The sequence below is a fragment of the Cinclus cinclus genome, chromosome 4 (assembly GCF_963662255.1).
Source record: "Cinclus cinclus chromosome 4, bCinCin1.1, whole genome shotgun sequence".
NCBI lineage: Eukaryota > Metazoa > Chordata > Aves > Passeriformes > Cinclidae > Cinclus > Cinclus cinclus.
Window position 1 is genome coordinate 16,308,336 of NC_085049.1, and position 18,352 is coordinate 16,326,687.

Consider the following 18,352-nt stretch of genomic DNA (forward strand, 5'->3'; position numbering starts at 1 on the left):
TACATTAATCCTTTCCAAAAAAACAAGAACTTAAAAAAAATGAAATATAAAGACGACCAGTGTAAAAGCAGACTAATATATAACAATACGTTGATTTGAACCGAAAAAAAAATCAGATCTTCTCAAAAAACAAGTTGATGTAGTGGAAAGACTTGTTTCAATTTTTGTTGCAAAATAAGTGCTTCAACTGGCATGAGGCCATTTTGTTTAACCTATAAACTGCTGGTGCCACCCTGGTAAAATACAATCCATCCATAGAAAACAACTTTTATTGTGTGCTAATGGCACCAGGGTTCACAGAGTTAAATTGCACATTTTTTTGTGTCTGTATGTGTGTGCTGCTCGGAATTTCAAGACGTTTATTTTTGTTTCAAAAAGGAGATAAATTATGCTGCAAAACAAAATACAGTAACACAACTCAGTAATTACTTGGCAAGGAAATGGGAGCCAAGTGTAGTAAGGACAAGTGGGGAGATGGAAGTGGTAACTGTAAAAATAACTGTCTCTTGGTGAAGGTTGGCTCTATGTTCTTTCTTAACCCCCCTGCAGAGGACAGGTTTGCTCATGGGACTTACCCTAAGAAAGCTAAAATAAGAGCAGTAAGCATCTGGGGTTAAGATCAGTAAGGTTTGCTGTCATTTTTGGAGCGTTTCAGCTGAACCTTCAAGCGTTTCATGCCAATCTGAAAGCCGTTCATAGCCTGGATAGCAGCTTGTGCAGAGACCGGATTGTCATAGCTAACAAAACCTGCGAGACACAGAACACAGGCAGGAGAGACAGTCAGCTCTAGGTTACAACAAATGTCAGAAGGCATTCTGTTAGAATTTTATGATTGCTATTTATTTGATATGTTTACCTTGCTTTCAATTAGTTCTTTGATCACATTTCAAATCCTATTTCCTCTCCTGTTTCCTTTGGCCCTCCTCTTTACTTTCATAATATTTCTTTACTAGCTGGGATGCAGTTGGCCAATTTTGGTGCAATGCAGTTTCCATTCCGTTATTTATCTACCCACCTTAGAGACTGAAGGTATTTATTACTGTAACACTTTTCAATGTAGTAGCTACATACCTCCCAGTCTATCAGGAAGTGCTATTTAGGCCAGTCTGCAAAAGGGAAGCTGAAACAGCAAGCCTGCTTACAGAATCAACCCCCAAACTGCCTAAACCCACTGGCATTGCCTGGGTGTGAGTTCATGTGTGCTATGGAACACTCATCTCCTTGGGCTCGGCCTAGGGCAGTTGCAATATTAGTATTTTGTAATTTTACAGCTCCTTCCAGTTTAAGATCTCAGGGTACCTGAATGTTAGTTAATTCAGTCTTTTAGTCCCCAAAGGAGCACACAAACATCAAAATTAAGCAGCATCATAAAGACAATGGTAGGGTTTGATGAGAACTCCGAGATCTGCTCCTCGTGTGTGAGCACTAACTAGGAGGATAATGCTTGCTTGGGTAATTCAGAATGGCTGGACTGGATCAGATTTCTTTTCCCTGGGAGACTGAAAATGTTCTGTTCATAATATATTCAAATCTCCCTGATTCTGGAAGCTCAAAGTTCATTTTCATATCTGGGCCTCCCACTTGTAATTGCAAAGCTTGCCTAACTGCTGCTCTGCCTCAGCTCGGGCTAATTATTACTGTACTCAGCCTGCTGTTATGCATCTGCTTTGAAATGCTCCCTCTTCTTTCCACTTGAATTTGCCTTAACATATATCCCTTCACACTCCTAAAGCATGGATGCCACACACTTTGTCTTCTAATACAGGCTTCTCTCAGTGCCTCTCTTTCACCAACCAGCTTTATTCATTTGTGCTTAGTGTCTGTGTACTTCTTGGATCCATAACCTCTTCTTACCATTACTTTAACCTGTCCTTTCGTGGTTCTTGCACTGCTGCCCTCTTCCAATTGCAGCCTCAGAGTGTTATTACACTGTCCCCACTGCATAAAATCTTCCCCCCTTACCAAGGTATTCTTGTCCAGCTGTTCTCCTTCATAGATCACCCCTATGGCTTCACCTTAAATCAACTTCAACAAACTATTTAAGACTCTTCTCTGACAACTCATGCTAACTTCTGTCCCTTCCATTCAAAACCACCTCTCATTTCAATCTCTGCAGACCTTCTCCTGGCCAAAGCCAATATGCTCTATCCATATTGTCCTGTGGTTCATTATTTGTTACCTCCTTAAGGGGCAACAAATGTTCCTCCATACCTTCCTTGGTTTTAGTAACTCCCCGAGATCATTCCTCTTAAATTTATTGCCAAATCCTGAGGAGCTTCCTTTCTTCCTTTCCCCTGTTTGGTTCTAGGAGATCTGTTCACATGACTCCAGTCATTATCTTTGCTCTGCATCCTGTGTCTCCTTCCATTGGCTCTAGGATTGCCTCAGGGATAGAAAAGGGAACTAGCACAAATTGGGAGGCAGCTGTAGCACTGTCCAGGCAGATGCTCCATAACTGAGCTATAGCTACTCCTACCTACCTTGACAATTCAGCATTTCCCTCTACAGCTTTCCTGACCTTCACTTTATTCTCCCAAGTGCGTATTACTGCTATGAACTTGTCATCAGTGTAGTTTCTTTCCTTGGTACCTAGTTTTATCCATTGGAAAGTAAGCAAGTGATCTAAACGAGTCACTTGGCATCTGTGGATGGTGAATGAAGAAAAGGAAGCACACTGCTGGCATCAGCCCCTGTCATTCAATTGTTATTCTGATGCACAGTTTGTCTCTTTACACAGAATGCAATACCTGCATTAGCTTGTTACACTCTCATCTTCTGCTTTATTGAGAACCTTCATTTATAAAGCTTACTGAGGAGGCTGGAATTTCTTCCCTTTATTTGTATTTTTCTGATTGCACCCATTCACCATTTCTTATCTGAATTTTAAACCACAGGTTACATGAAGTTGGAATGATGCTTCTTACTAATTCTCAAAGACCCTGTCACGACAACTCTGATTTTTGTTTTAGATCTTTGGGTATCTCTATAATCAGGATAAGTAATTGTCACCATTCAAGTAACAATTTTGCTATAAGGCTGACTGCATTTCTGTACTGATGTAACTGGGTCCCTTCTCCTCTGCCTTACTTACATATCTCACTTTTTTTATTCTAAGGATTATGAAAGGCAAGAGATAAGCCTGAAGAGTGAAACCCTTTGTCTGCTGAGTCAACCAAAGCCTGTGGAGCTCATGGAAGAGCACTTCCAGGTGTAAACACACTGTCCTGTCATCCTCATCATGATTTAATCCTTCGAGCATTCATTCTGGTTTGGACAAGAAAAGAAAATATGCCTAAGTCCTTCTTCTGCAAAGAAAAGGAATTTTTCATTTTGCAAAGCAGTTTTACGTAAAGATTCATCTCTATCTATCTATCACTCACTCAGAACGAACCTTCCCTTCCCATTTCTGCCAGTGGACAGACTTGGATAATCTTTACACCTTGTGGATGTTCAACCTGCTCTTGTCTGTAATTTGACTTCCTCCTCCTTTGGGCAGGAGACTGGAAACGCCAGAGTAGGAAGCCCTGAGCATGTGCAAACTATTACAATTACAATTACAATTACAAATACAATTACAATTACTATTACTATGGGCAAAAAGACCTAACCAAACCAGCAAATAAAAAACCCAAACTCAAACTGTACCAAGTGGAATGACCATTAATGATTCAGCAGAGAAATGGGTTCTTCAGTGGCACTGTTGTAGTTTTTGGGTGGGAGGACAGAAAAAAAAAATAAAGCTTTTTGAAACACAAATATAGGACTAAAACAACAAATAGACAATTCTTGCTAATAAAGCTGAGGAGGTGCATGAAAACTGTGCTAGCACATTTAGCTAGCAAGACTAATTCTGGCTTTGCCTGTGATTTGCAGCATCACCAAGTAGTCACCCACTAAATCAGAAAAATCAGCTTCATCTGCCACTTCTACTTTGTTTTTAAAGCAGAGCTCCCTCCCTGGTGGCAGAATATCTGGGAAGGAAGACTGAGAAATGGAAATATCAGTGAAAGCTGCCTAAAACCAAAAAGACAGAGGATTCCTCTATCTGTTGGGTGTTGACACCTCCATTTTCCCTTAAAGAAGATTTCTTTGGTGCATCACTTACAGTCAGGCAAGTGTGTCCCACAAACCCAGGAAAATGTGTAAGAAAGTAATCAAAGAATAAAAGAAAATGCACAAAAAGCAAGTGTGGGAAACGATCTGATGAATTGAGCCACCTGCCCGAAGTAATTTACATTCTTTCAGCAGTAACCACAATTGCTGCATTTCGATTAACTTAGCTTGATTTGACATTTCATCAAGATTCCTGGAGACCTCAACACCGATTTTGTAACCCCAACATACTAACAGAACTAGTTCCAGATCAATGGGGAGTCCATTTCAATTCCACTTTTCAAATTTGCATGAGCCTCAGGGACTGCTTTAACCCATTGCAGACACAGGCTGGACTATACTAGTCTAGAACAAATAATTTTTTGTGAAGCCTAAATAGGTGATTGCTTCAAAAATGAACTGTCAGACTGTGGGAAAATGCAGAAAGAATGTAGCCTCTTTCTATGAATTGAATCAACTTTCCAAGTGTACTATCCAATCCTCCTTTGTCATATATACAGTTGCATTCCTATACTCTGGGAAAAAAATTGCCACTTTTAAGGAAATTCCAGTCTTTTATGTCAACCCTTATAAAATTCATGTTTAAGAGATTCCTTCCTCCTCCTAAATCCTCCTTGTGTCTTATACAAGACCATAATTATTAGACCAATGCTCCAAAAGTTTACCACTCACATTCTCTGCTCCACTCCATCAAAGCACTGAACTGGTACATTGCTGCTATTCCAAAGACATCAGTCCTCTTAATCAACCCTAAAACTATTTTTATACCAGCACATCATCTCCTCTTCTGCTGTGATCTAATTTTCTGACAGCTCAAAGTATTCTCTGGGAAACTTGACACTGATCTAGTGAGGCTCTCTTCATCCTTGCCCTAAGGTAAGGGAAATGCCACCTTCCGTAACATACTGGAACCCACCCACAACAGATGGAGCTCCATATCTAGACAACTGTCTGCAAAATATTCTGAACTACATGTACACACCGTTCAGTCACTAATTGCAAAATCATGTATTTAATCAGAAAAAATAAATTCCTGTAATGTAGAAGTAATGGGTTAAACATAGAACTTTTTAAGTGGCTCAGCTATACAATAGAGAATAATTAAGTATCCATAATAAGGCAATTTAATAGTATAGTAAATGACATTCCCCCACATAGGGTGTAATTAGTTTCATGTACTTGACACATTCATTCAAGATGTCAGACTGGAAGATTATCATTGGTTTTTTTCATATCCGATTTTTAGTTAGAAGTAGTTTGTCTGTGCATCTTCCTGCTCATTTGAGGATTAACAGTCCCTTATTTTTGGAATGATTTTCCAGTATGACATTTCTGACATTGCTGTTAATTTTCTTTCCTGCCCCCTTTTCAGCATAGTACATGTGGCTTTTACTGTTTTATTTATTAAATTTGACATACCAAAGCACTTGCTCAAATTGGTCTGTTTGTCAATGAAGACTTTAGCAGAGATAACATTTCCAAAAGGCATGAACATTTGCAGAATGTCCTGGTCTCCAAACTCCTGGGGGAGGTGGTAAATAAAGAGGTTTGCCCCTTCTGGACCTTTAGGAAAAAAATAAAAGAAAAAAAAGTATGAAAACAGCTATTGCAAGTGCTACATTTAATCTGTTTTTCCATAATACTTACTGAAGCTGATGGTCAGAAAGCATTTCACTTTCCAACTCTGAGGGAACAAAAGCAAGTGGATCATCAAAGGAGCACAGCTGAAACGCAGCTCTTTAGAGCATCCCATCATGAAAAGTGTTTACTTTGAAAAGTGTTTATTTCATAACTCTACTACAGAAGTAGTTAAAGTCATCCTCTTTCTTCAATTTACGTGAGTGTCTTTCAGTATAATTAAGGTTAGGAAAACAGGTACAGAATGTATTGGCTCTCAAAATACCCCAAGAACTGCACAAGGAATCCTCTACTGCTTCCAACATCTGCATGCATTTGTCAGTTTAATTCCAGTTGCAGGAACTTATAGAAATGGAAAGAGGTGAGCTCAGATTTGAGTACCACAGATTTAAACTCAAGGGGCAAGAAAATGGTGCAGATAAGAATAAAAATAGAAAGATGAAGCACACCTTGTGACTTAAAAGTCAGTGAAGTCAGTGAGAAAAAGACATTCAGAATTTAATTTGCACTGACTCATTTCAAAATGAGATTTTGTTTTTTTAATATGAATCCCCCATAGAAAGTGCTGTCTCCTGGAAGAAGCTTTGTAAAGCAAGTCTTTAAAGAAGTTCAAAATTAGGTAGCTGGGTTTCAATTAAGTGGCTTTAGACTTTTAGTTGAGTTTGCAAAGAAAGGTGTAAACTCAAAAGGTGCTTAGAATATTTTTCTTACATACAAGATTTGAGATACATATTATTAAAGGTGTAGGTTAAAACATTAATCCTAGTACTGATAGGTTCTTTTTTCTCCCTAGCTCAATAGCAACACACTGGAAACGAGCAATGGATGCCAGGAAGAGTGTGATATATGATAGAGCCAGATGTGGCCTCCCTGTGCAGGCTCCAGCAGCGTTAAGTGGTACACAAAGGGAGCAAGCACTTCTGCTAAAAAACACCTACAATAGCCTGATTACGTGTTCCCTTGCTTAATGGAACCTAAGTGTGCCTCAGATGTGATGTCCTTGGTTCTCTGGAGAGGAAGAGGAAAGTACTCATCAGATTTGCAGAGCTCCTTCTGCAGCAGACCCATGGAGCCTCACCTCTGCCCCACAGAATCAGGCTGGCTGCTCTCTCTCAGCCTGAAGGAAAAGGTAGCAAAGTTTGCCCAAAAAGGAGGAGATAAATGAATAAGATTTAAAAAAAAAAAAAAAAAAAAAGAAGAAAATTTTCTGAGAAGGTGGGGAAAAATAGATGAAAAAAACTTGTCACTTGGAACTTTTTTCTTCTTGTCAAAAGTAAACTATCATTCCCAGCAAATAATATTCTCTAAAATAGTAGGGAAAAAATTACTGAATAATATTTAAGAGCAGATGCGCAAGGCAGTTCACTTTGCTTCAGCATTTAATATTTATATAGCACTTTTCTCTGGTACTTGTTTATCCTCAACCACTCCAGACTTCACAATTCCATCAGAAATAGTGGTAAGAGACAAAACATTTTTGTCAGTATTCAACAGTGGAATTCACTCACTTGAACATAACCACTTACTAACAGATACAAGATATTTAGCAGAAATACTGTGTTTTAAAAAGGATGCTGGCAATTGATAAAAAAATAATGAGCCTAAAGTTGATTTCAATGTTTCTGAACAGAAAAATTAAAATAGTTAGAAAAAATTCAAGCTGTCTTTCACTTTCCATCTTGCAATGACACCAAATAAAGCATTTTTTTTCTGGTGTCAAATAGTCTATTGTCACTAACCAAAGGGCCTGAGGTGAAAGATAAATTCAGGCAACATTGTAAAAAAAGATTTAATGTAAAAAATGTAAAAAAAGATTTAACAAATCCCCTTTCATTTTAAATAATTCAAGCTTTTACCAGCAAATGAAGGAAAGACTTCAGAGAAAATATGCATTTTAACTCCAGTGTCCCCATACAATAACCAGCAGGGGGACTGCCATATTTGTCTTCCTAGGAAACACATACCATAACAGTAAAAGATATTTCAAAAGATGATAAAAAAAAATCTCTTGAGGATATTATACTAGGTTTATTTTCAAAGCTTATCCTTGGCAAGAGCAGTAGTGACAACATATATACAGTATTAGACAGCATGCAGTATTTTCTTGTCTTTGCAGAATTAGCTGGAAATTGGGACAGGAGAAAGCAATGAAAACAGAAACAACCCCCCTCAAAATGCCTGGGAAGTATGAAGGGGAACGGAAGAGGGGAAAAGGGTGGCCTCATTTTCTTAAACACCTTGTAATTAGTATTCATTTATTCTTAGTAATAACTTCCTGAGGTTTATTTGCTGTTGGTGTGGGGAGAGGGGGGCAATCATTCACTTAGCTGCTTCCTCACAAGACCCACAATTAAGCAAAGAACCACTCAAAGTGAAAACGGATCTTGTCATTAGCTCAAAACCTTAATCAGATTAACTCCACTATGACAGAAAATGGAAACCAGAAGACAAAACTGCATCCACAGAGGGATGATTTTTGTTAGCGGTGCCTTTTTATGTGGTAGTTGGTAAATGCTTTTATATAAGGAAGAGATGGGTGGCCGAGTATAACGTGAAGGACAGATGGCTGAAAAGTGAAACACATTAGAGGTTAAAGAAGGTGACAGCGCTAAGCAGGAGAAAGCCGGAGGAAGAGGAATTCACAGATTAGACCACCCAAGGCCATCCATGAAGCCTCGGAAACGAGGGAACAGACGCGTGGCACCGCTGTTTTCCTCGGAAACGAGGAAGCAGACGCGTTGGGCTGGGTCTGCTGGCACGGGCACTTACCTTCCTTCTGGCTGCCCGCGGCGCTCTGCTGCTGCAGCAGGCTCTGGCTGTAGAGGGTGGGCAGCGCGGCGGCCGCGTACTGCTGGATTCCTGAGTAGGCCTGGGTGAGCGCGTCCATCGTGCCGGCCGTGCCGTTCGTCAGGCCTGTTGCGCCGAGTCCTCCGTTCAGGGCCGCCATACCTGAGAGCATTTGAGCAACTTTACAAAAAACCCAACAATAGAGAAAAGAAATTGCACTTGTTCATTAGTGCTTTCCGAAAGTCGTTGGTATTATACGACACTGACAACGACAGCGGTGCATGCAGCTCGGCACTTCACCAAATGGGACTGCGGACAAAGAAACACGACTTTGGCATCAGGATCACTTCAGCACAAGGGTTGCACAGTCAAAGGGACTCGCATGCAGCCTGCTACTGGCAAGTACCACAGCTCTGTGCTCCTGAGAGCCTCTCTGCTCATGCTCCTTGACACCTGTGCTTCTGCTGTGGGTGTCTGAGGCTGGCAGTGTGGGACCTGTTTGACCTGTGTCCTTGTGAGATGGTCACTGGAAAAGCAGTCTGTGAGGAAACCTGCTCTCTCTGACCGTTGTCTTCAACAACAGGCCATGACAACACCCCATAAGAAGTGTTTTGTGTATACACAGTAAGCAGAGAACCCTGGATTAACTGCATTTTAAACCATATCTTTCTCAATCTAAATGATTCTATTATAACCCTCTGTACAATTACAGGTCTTGTCCCTTAGGCTTGTGCTAGAAAGATGGACTGCGCTGCTCTTTGCTTCCACCCTCCTCCTCTAGATACTCCAGTCACTCTGCTAGAGATGAACAGCAGCACACCCAAAAATAAAATACTAAAAATACTTCATCCAGACTAGGGATTCTTCATGAAGAAATAAAAGCATTTATTTCTAGCAATGTTCTTCTTTGCAAGGGAAGCAGAGTCACTTTTTTTTAAATTTACAGCAATTCTACATCCTGATAAGTAACAGAGTAATTTAACTGGGATGGCTGCTAAAGAGGAAATTTCAGATGGGATTGCTAGCTGTGCAGAAAATGACATCCCTCATCCGTGCAAACAGTGTGGGCTGCATAAGGAGTTGTGCTACTCTGATTTGATGGTGGACAAACTCCTGAGCTCCAGCTTTGCTCCTTTGATTCCATTGCTCAGCATGGCTCCTAAATGAGTTATGTTGAAGTTAACAGTACTTTCTGGAATTCCAGAAAAAGTGAATTTACTGTTGGAAGTTGAAAGCATGGCAGGATTCAGAGCCCTGCACATCTTCCACATGCCCAATCTGTGTCAACCTGAGCACTGAGAGCCCATCAGGACTGAGAGTCAGGGCATGTGCTCTGCACAACAAGCTATCCCAGCTCCCCAGTTTCTAGGTGAACAGTTCACAAACAATTTAAAGGGCTTAACAGGCCCTTAGAGATACAGATCAGTCACTGGAAAATGGGGGGAGGGGGCACCCAGAATCACCAGAAATCATTTCTCAGACATCATTTCTTAAGCATTGTGCAATGTTTTGATTGGTAAAATGGTGGGTGAAGATGCGACTGGTGGTGTCATATTAAGACCCCAGAGCAAGGAACAGTAAAGAGAAGGAAAGGGCTTAATTTCAGAGCAATAATAAGAGTTGATATGTAAATTGGTGAAAAGTGGGGAAATTAGGAAGAGGACACTTTATAGCAAATTAATAATTAAATTGATTAGACTGGGAAGCAATCTTCAAGGAATATGGCAGAAACCTTATCACATGCGTAATTTAGATACAGGAAGAATACTGCAGGGAGTTATCCAGCATTGACAGAGGACGATAAAGATACTGACCCCAGTATCCTTCTGCCTCTTATGTAGATTTGAAAAGCATATTCCTATGAGTCTCCAATAATCAGGACAATTGCTCAAGTGACACCTTTTTGGCTCTACCAGAGTCTGTGCCAATTAAGAGAATTGTACTGAATAAATTATACCTTTTGATCTTACTATAATTTGTGTGACTAAACACTTGACAGAGATGTGATATTCTTAGCCTTTCCTTAATAAAATGTCTCACTTTGAAGACTTCTCTTTCCCCTCCACCCCACTTCAGAGCATCACTGTACCCTAATGGGAGGTACTGGCTGCCACTGCTTTCAACAAAAATCCCTGTCAGAGCTCAACAGACCCAGGTATTTCTTGTACAATGGTTCCAGATATAAAACTGTATTAGGTTTGGGTGGTAGTGGGGGGCATAAAGGAGAAGCTGCTGGGAGCCTCCCCTATGTCCTACAGAGCCAATGCCAGATGGCTCCAAGGTGGACCCACCACTGGCCAAGGCTGAGCCCATCAGTGACAGTGGTAGCACCTCTGAGGTTAACACGGTAAAGAAGGAGAAAAAACCCGTTGCAATGGTAATTGCAGCTAGAGAAGAGAGGAGTGAGAAAGTGTGAGAGAAACAGCTCTCCAAGATCGGTGGAGAAGGAGGGGCAGGAGCTGCTCCAAGGGGCAGAGCTGAGATTCCCCTGCAGCCCCTGGTGCAGCCCAGGGTGAGGCAGCTGTGCCCTGCAGGACATGAGGGTCCATGGGGGAGCAGAGATCCACCTGCAGCTAATGGAGGAGCCCACACCAGAGCAGGTGGATGCCCAAAGAAGGCTGTGACCCTGTGGGAAGGCAGTGCTGGCAGCACCTGCGGAGAGAGCATTGCACTGGAGAAGGTTTGCTGTCAATACTTGTGACCCTGTGGGGAACCCACTCTGGAGCAGCCTGCTCCTGAAGGGAAACACCATGGAGCAAAGCCACCCTGGAGCAATTTGTGGAGTGCTGCAGCCTGTGGAAAGGGCCCCACACTGAAGGAGTAAGTGAAGAACTCTCTCCTGTGGGAGGGACCCCATGCTGGAGCAGAGGAGCAGTGTGAGGAGTCCAACCTGAGGAGGAAGGAGATGCAGGTGATGAACTGACTGCAACCCCCATTCTCTGTCCTCCTGCACCACTGGGGACAGCAGGTGGAGAATTCAGGAACAAAGTTAAGCCTGGGAGGAAGGCAGGAGTGGGGAGAAGGTGTTTTTAAGATTTGGTTTAATTTCTCATTATTCTGCTCTGATCTGATTGTTAATAATGAAACTAATTTGCCCAAGTCAGGAGCGTTCTGCCTGTGATGGGAGTTGGTAAGTGATCTCTCCCTGTCCTTACCTCAGTCACAAACCTTTTGTTATATTTTCTCTCCCCTGTCCAGTTCAGGAGGGGGAGTGATAAGAGTGGCATTAAAAATATTACAATAACAACAATAATAGTAATAACAACAGTGCCAATAATATTTTATAATAAACTATAGACAGTATATAATATATTTTATTATATATTACTAATACTAATAATTTGATCCTGAGGCTGACTGTAGTCTGCTCTGATGTTTTGTACTTAGGTTTGTGTGACTGCTTGCATGGGTGTACACACAGGACCGGTTAAAGGCTCCTGATAAAGCAGCTTGTATCTCTCTTTTTATTAGTGTTGAAATAACTTGATAACAGAGGTAGCATTAGGATACCATGTTATCTTTCGCGAGTCATTGGCCTGTTAGATAAACATGCTTTGTGTTGCAGTGGGCAGCATCCTCCCCCTCCTTTCCCCTGGAATCAATAGCACCTTCCCACCCGGTGGTTGCAGATCAGCCATCAGCCAGACAAACCAGCCCACGGCTCTGCTCCTGGGAAGGGCACAGCTACTGCTGCCACAGCCCACGTGTGGCATTCACCTCCCTCCTGAGCAAAACAGAGCTGCAGAAAGCACCCAACAGTTTTTCTGTTACATTTTTATGAAATCTGCAAGGCCCAGCTGCTGTTACACATCTCTGCCATCTCTTTATTATCTCTACCAATGCACCTCAGTCACACACTGAACTCTGGTCCCTTCCTCCCTTCTGTGAAATAACCTTTTGGAGCCTTTCTACTTTTCTGAGTTTCTCTACATAATACAAAAGCAACAAAGCTTGGCAAGTCCAAAGGTCTCTCAAAGTGCTTTTCAAGCACCTTCAAATCTTTCATGAATAGTTTTATCTCTGTTTTACAGATGTAAATAAGGGGGCAAAAAGGCTAAGTGACTGCCCCGGGGTCACACACAAATACTGTGCCATAGCTGTCCAGTATCCTGAAAGTATGGTCTTCTTTCTTAATTGAAAATAATTGCTTCCTTCCTCTTTAGTAATTTTTCCTCATAATTCATAATTCTTTGTATTACTTAGAATTCTTAAATTCACACCCTCAAAGAAAACAGTCTAATGGTTTGCCATTTAAAGTTTAAGGTGCTTCAAGACCAAGGGAAGACTGAATCCCTACCCTTAGGTACAACTTCTGCCAAAACCTTGGAGACACTTAAGCTTATCATACACCACTTTATTTAAGGCCTCCAGACATCTTTTTAAAATGCTTCACTCTACAACAACAGCACTACCAGCCTTCATAGCACAGCTTCTTTTAACAGACCCAGACAGGACCAAAAAAAAAAACAGATAAAAGTCTCCTAGTGAGCTCAGCATGGAAAATACTCTCCATGTGACTCTCACATGCAGGGCAGAACATGGCTTAGGCAGAAGAGCATCTCTTCAGACCTCTGTATAAATCAATGCCCAAACCCAGTGCCACCTTCCAATTAATTTTTGGGTTAAGCTCTGCTTGACCTGTGCTTTTTATTTTCTAATTTCCCAACTAGAAGCACGTCACTCAATCCCCAATTTGCTGCATAGTTACTTCAGGAATGTCCATGGCCAGTGAATGCTTTTTACTGACCTGCTATGACCATGGTAAAAGCCATGTCAGTGTGGAACATCAGACTTACTGAACATGAGGTTTCCCAAAGGCAATCTCCCAAAGGCAAGGTTGGTTTGAGTGTGAATGACTGAGTCAAACATGGTCATCAGGAAAAGCCCCAAATTTTCATTAAAATAGACAGGGGAAGTTATTTTAATTTGAGCAATGCTTCACTATCATCAACATCATGAGTACCAGAAAGTGATAATCAAATTCCTTTTTGAGGGAAACAGTGCCCATTTGGGCTCAGCTGTGTCATGGGGAAGCAGTTTCCCCCATCTTTAGCTCTCTCTCAATTGTATATATATATATATATATATACAGTCAGACATACTGACATACATTTTTAAAGCACTATACACATATCCATAGAAACATCCATGAAGAATTGGGACTGCAGTCACTGTCAGTACAAGTCCATGGAAACAATGGTGAGTTAAAAAAACCTGAAAATTGGTACCAGGTTGTGGATACATCATTAATACTTCAAATGACACATGCAGATAAGTTTGCACACACATCACCTCAAAATACTTGCTGAGAAAATGTAAAATCTTTGGCTTGCAGCCTAGCAAGGGGTGCTAAAAGGAGTGCAAAAGAAGGGTTCCCACACAATGAGCTCACAAGATTCACTCCTGCTTGGTTTTGGCACATTATGTTGGAATGCTCCAGTGTGCCTGGGTTCTTAGTACTTGTGGAGGGGAAGGAGTAGAATGTCATATTTTGGTCTTGATATTATGATTTTTTATACACCAAGTGAAGCACAAAGAGTGTTAACCAGAAAGGACATTTAATGGTTTCTTACTCATGACATGGTAGATCTCTTACTACAAGAGCTCATGGGAGAAGAGGTGGTAAGTTAGCTTTCTATGCATGCCATTTCCAGTGGCTTGCTTTGACACTAATGGAATAAGAAGAAAGGAAACTAATGTCTGCCATTTTGGGACATACTCATTTTTCTTATGTTGTCCTTCAGTTGTATTTACAAAGAGGTTGTTTTCTGTCAAAAGCACATGTCCTTGCCAGAAGCAAGTCCTGTTTTACACAAGACCCCATGCAACCATTCAACATTGCTACATGGACATCCATAAGCTTCCTTCCCAGCTCCCAACAATGCCAACCAGAGATCACAAAACAAAAAGACTGGGTGAGCAGCCAAGTAACAGTGACAGAAAGGACATCATGCAGAGCATCAGAGTGAGCAAGAGATACTGAGGAGGACATCCATTCCTGAGGGTACATTATGATGGGTCATAGCCTGGCAATGACCAAATAGATTCCTTGCATTGCAAAAGGAAATGCAAGGAGCAACAGCAGCTAAAGAAAAAAAAAGAGGGAGGGGGAAAAATGCAGCTGGGCAAATCTCTTCTGTTACAGGCAAAGGTGAAGTCATCATAACAGAAACAATAATTAAAAAAAATCCTTCTTCTTCAAGAAAATCTTAACCACGGCTAAGAACAAAGAAGAATGATCTAACAGCTACTGGCATCTACTAAGCTGGAGATGCCAGGGTTTGTTAAGATGTCATAGGATAGGTGTGTGTGCTCTGGCATTACAGGTGACTGACTGCATGTTCTCCTATACTTGCCAATTAAAAGCCAAAGACTAGCCTTCATTTTTAAAGCATGTTGCTCTCAAGTCAATTAGATAATTCTTACAGATTTTTTAAAGGATTGCTTCTGTGCCAAATATCTTTCTTAGCACTACATTTCTGAGTGAGGTTTTGTACATTGGGGTGATACACCTGTTGCCAGACTCCCTCTATGAAAAAGGAGCCTCTCCTATTACCTAGATAACCCAAATCCCTGGTGACAATTCTTTTACCTTCCGTATGTACTGCAAGAAGAGGAGTCTTTATGCAGGGACACAAGGAAATTCACTTTGCAGAACAAACTGTGTGAAATTAAAAGACTCCAGAGAACTACATATGTAGCAGTAGTAGTAGTAGTATGGAACTGAATCAACTTGACCCCCTTATTTGGTGTAGAATTTAAAACTCATATTATCACTGTACAATTGATAGTTTTTGTGGCATGATTACTGGGGAAGGCTGTCCACCACAGCAATAAATACTCACTGTTTACGGTACCTGCTAGTGCATTAATATTGTTCAGTCCAACAGTGGCTCCAGCCAGTCCTTGGAGAGTACCCAGAGAAGTCAAAGAATTCATGGCCGCACCAGCTGTGGAATTAGCAGTTGATGCAGCCACTGAAAGGAAAAAAGCAAAGCAAAATTAAGGCAATTAAGTTTGTTTATTTTATTTGATCACAGAACAGCTTACAATCACACACACAGGAGCACAACAGGGTTATTTGCAAGAAGGAAAAAAGAAAATGAGACCAACAAGTCCAGTCTTGTTCGAGACATTAGCAGTATGATTGTTCAAGGGAAGTGTTGACAAGTCTAGAACTGCAAATATTAGATCACAAAATTCAGTACTGTGCTATTATTTGCAAATATAATACCAAACCAGTATGTATGGGATCAGACTTTCTCAAAAGTTTGTCAATCAACCCAGCAACCCAGGCTGATCAGCTAACTAGGCTTTTGGGATTTTGCCCACCTCAAAGTCCATCATTAAGCAAACAAGAATTACTCAGTAATTTTGTCATACAACAGGTTACTGTTCTGGTATTCTAAGTGTTTTCTGGTGTTCAAATGTTCTAAGTTTAATTATTCTAAGTGAAGACACTATGTTCTAGGACACTGTATGAATTTCATTTAAAGACCTGAAGATTTGAATATGACCAGGATTAGAATATGAACTGAAGAAGAATGACCAGGCAAATACAAAATGTAACTACCATTCACTTTATTGCAGGCTATTATCCTGGCTTTTGTAGAGAGACAGTCATGCATCTCTAAAATCTCGAAAGCTCTGCCAGAGTGGAAAAGGTGGATAAAATGTCCCTGATGCTACAATCTCAACAGGATGATGAAGGTGGCTGAGATGAACCCATCTAAATTATGTGTTTAGGGAGAGACTCACTCTCTTGTCATAAAGAACTCATGAAGAGTCATCATTTGGGATAGGTTGGGTGAAATACCTGTCTGTCTTACAGAAGGGCCTTGAATAACCAGTGTAGATTAAATACTTAACTCAGGTAGGTAAAGGTATAGCAAATTAATCACATTCATAAAAGCTGAAGAAGCAATTAAGTTTTTAGCTCATCTCCTGAGCCCTACTTTTGTGTATCAGTTGTAAAGACTTCATTTTTTTTTCCTGTTACAAAGTTGCATTATCTTAGAAAAAGTGAATACTTAAAATCAGAGGTTTTTTGATGTACTGGAGGCACATCATGTCTAACCAGGCTTTTTTTTTTTTGCTCCTATTCACTATCAAACTATGAAACAGTTAAGACCACTTTTATTTGATGCTTTTTTGGGCTGTCAAACACATCAGATTACTCAGTGAACCCTCAAGAAAATGGAGTCTCTAGAGCTGACAGGATCCAGTAAGGAAAGTAGGAAGCAACTTTTTCGCTCTGTGGGTAAACCTTGAAGCTCTAACCTACAAATAAGCTGCCTCTGCAACATTAAGACCCGCTGAAGACAAGTTTTCACACTCTTGGGGCCTGAAAGTACAACAAGTATTCTTGCTGTGGGGCAAGAGACACCTCCAGACTCTGTTATGCAGTCCTTGTCTCTTGGCATCTGCGATGTTAACTCCAATAATTTTATATGTTGAAAACTGAAGCAGCTTTGATTATTCAATCTGTCCCCACAAAGCAATAAGAATCCAATAATGTCTTTGATTTAAAAAGTAATTAAAAATAAACAAGTAAAAAAACTCCCCTTTTATTTCCAGATAATTTGGGCACCAACAGAAAGAGAGGAAAAAACCAAAGTGAATTCCCTGTGACCAACACTGGTCTGTTTCTGTCAGTGTTCATTAGCAAATGATTTAAATGAAATATATAAAATTCAAATCTGAAGAATCTTATTAGTTTTGACTGGACTAAATTCCATCTCTTTTCTTTTTTAGAGGATTATTACCATTTTCTCTTGAGGAAACACATATTGTTAAGAAATGAGAGAAATGGGGACTAGGAAACTGCCTGTAAATTACATTAAAGCTGGGGGCAAATAACTCCTGTGAACAAGAGCCATATGCTTATGGATTGTCAACACATCTGTTGGAGAATGCAAAAAAAAATCTGCTTAAAACCTTCCCTCTTGTGCAGCCCACAGTGAATTATGGAGGCTCTTATTACTGGCTGCTCAAACACATGTTCCAGGGATGGCCAGTACCTGAGGCCAACATCTTTTTTCTTCTTTTTTTGGTATCAAGTTTCTCTCTTCCATCAAGCAGACAAAGAGCAGGTGCCTCAGTGCTTCTCCCACTTGAAGGTGCAATGCAGATTATCTAGTTTGCCTGAATAAAGACTTGGCACATACTGTACAATAGTGGTTGAAGCCCTAAAGCACCTCAGGAATGAGTGTTTTGTTTTTGTGGTATTTCTTCTGCTTAGCAGTGATCTGTGTCACAGATACAGTGGGATAATGTTCCTTCCTCTTCGGCTTAATATTTCTTAGAGAAGAAAGAAACTGAACACATTGTGTGGTTTCCACCATCTTTTCGAACAGGAGGTGAACAGAAATGAAAGGAAGTCCATATTTTAGGGTGCTTGGAGAGATCATGCAACCTCTGCATGAGAGACCTCACACTGATCGATTGAGACCTGCATGTATGAAATAAAGATGGAGACAGTGATGAGCTAAAATATTACCATAAAGGGGCTATAAAAGGTCCAAAATATTAACAGAGGTGAAAATTTCTAACAAAATGCTGTATAAAATCAACAGATGAAGCAATGGCAGGCCTTCTCCCCAAGAAATCTAAAGGAAGATGAAACAAAAGTTAAAATTTCCTACAAGACAAGTGTGAAGGCTTAGACCAGCTGAAAGTTTTTACTTCTTGTGCTCCCAGATGAAATCCACCTGGAGACAAGGACAGTGCTTCTCCTGTCCTTTGCCATTTTCTATTTCCTTTCAACAAAAAAACTGTAACATATATTAAACTGAAGAGAAAGAAGAAAAATAAC

At 40.6% G+C, this 18,352-nt stretch overlaps 1 protein-coding gene across 3 annotated transcripts in view; it reads right to left on the minus strand.

The window, feature by feature from the left end:
- Nucleotides 1–619: 619 nt before the first annotated feature.
- Nucleotides 620–18,352, minus strand: part of CELF2 (CUGBP Elav-like family member 2) — a 236,303-nt gene continuing 218,570 nt past the window's right edge. The window contains exons 10-13 of one of the 3 annotated variants that reach the window (XM_062491711.1): nucleotides 15,396–15,515; nucleotides 8,521–8,700; nucleotides 5,533–5,676; nucleotides 620–747 (exon numbers count right to left, since the gene is read on the minus strand). In XM_062491711.1, the coding sequence (XP_062347695.1) occupies nucleotides 620–747; nucleotides 5,533–5,676; nucleotides 8,521–8,700; nucleotides 15,396–15,515 (572 nt within the window). Of the gene's footprint in view, nucleotides 748–5,532; nucleotides 5,677–8,520; nucleotides 8,719–15,383; nucleotides 15,516–18,352 lie in introns of all 3 variants that reach the window. The other 2 variants (XM_062491709.1, XM_062491710.1) reach the window with 2 other exon arrangements.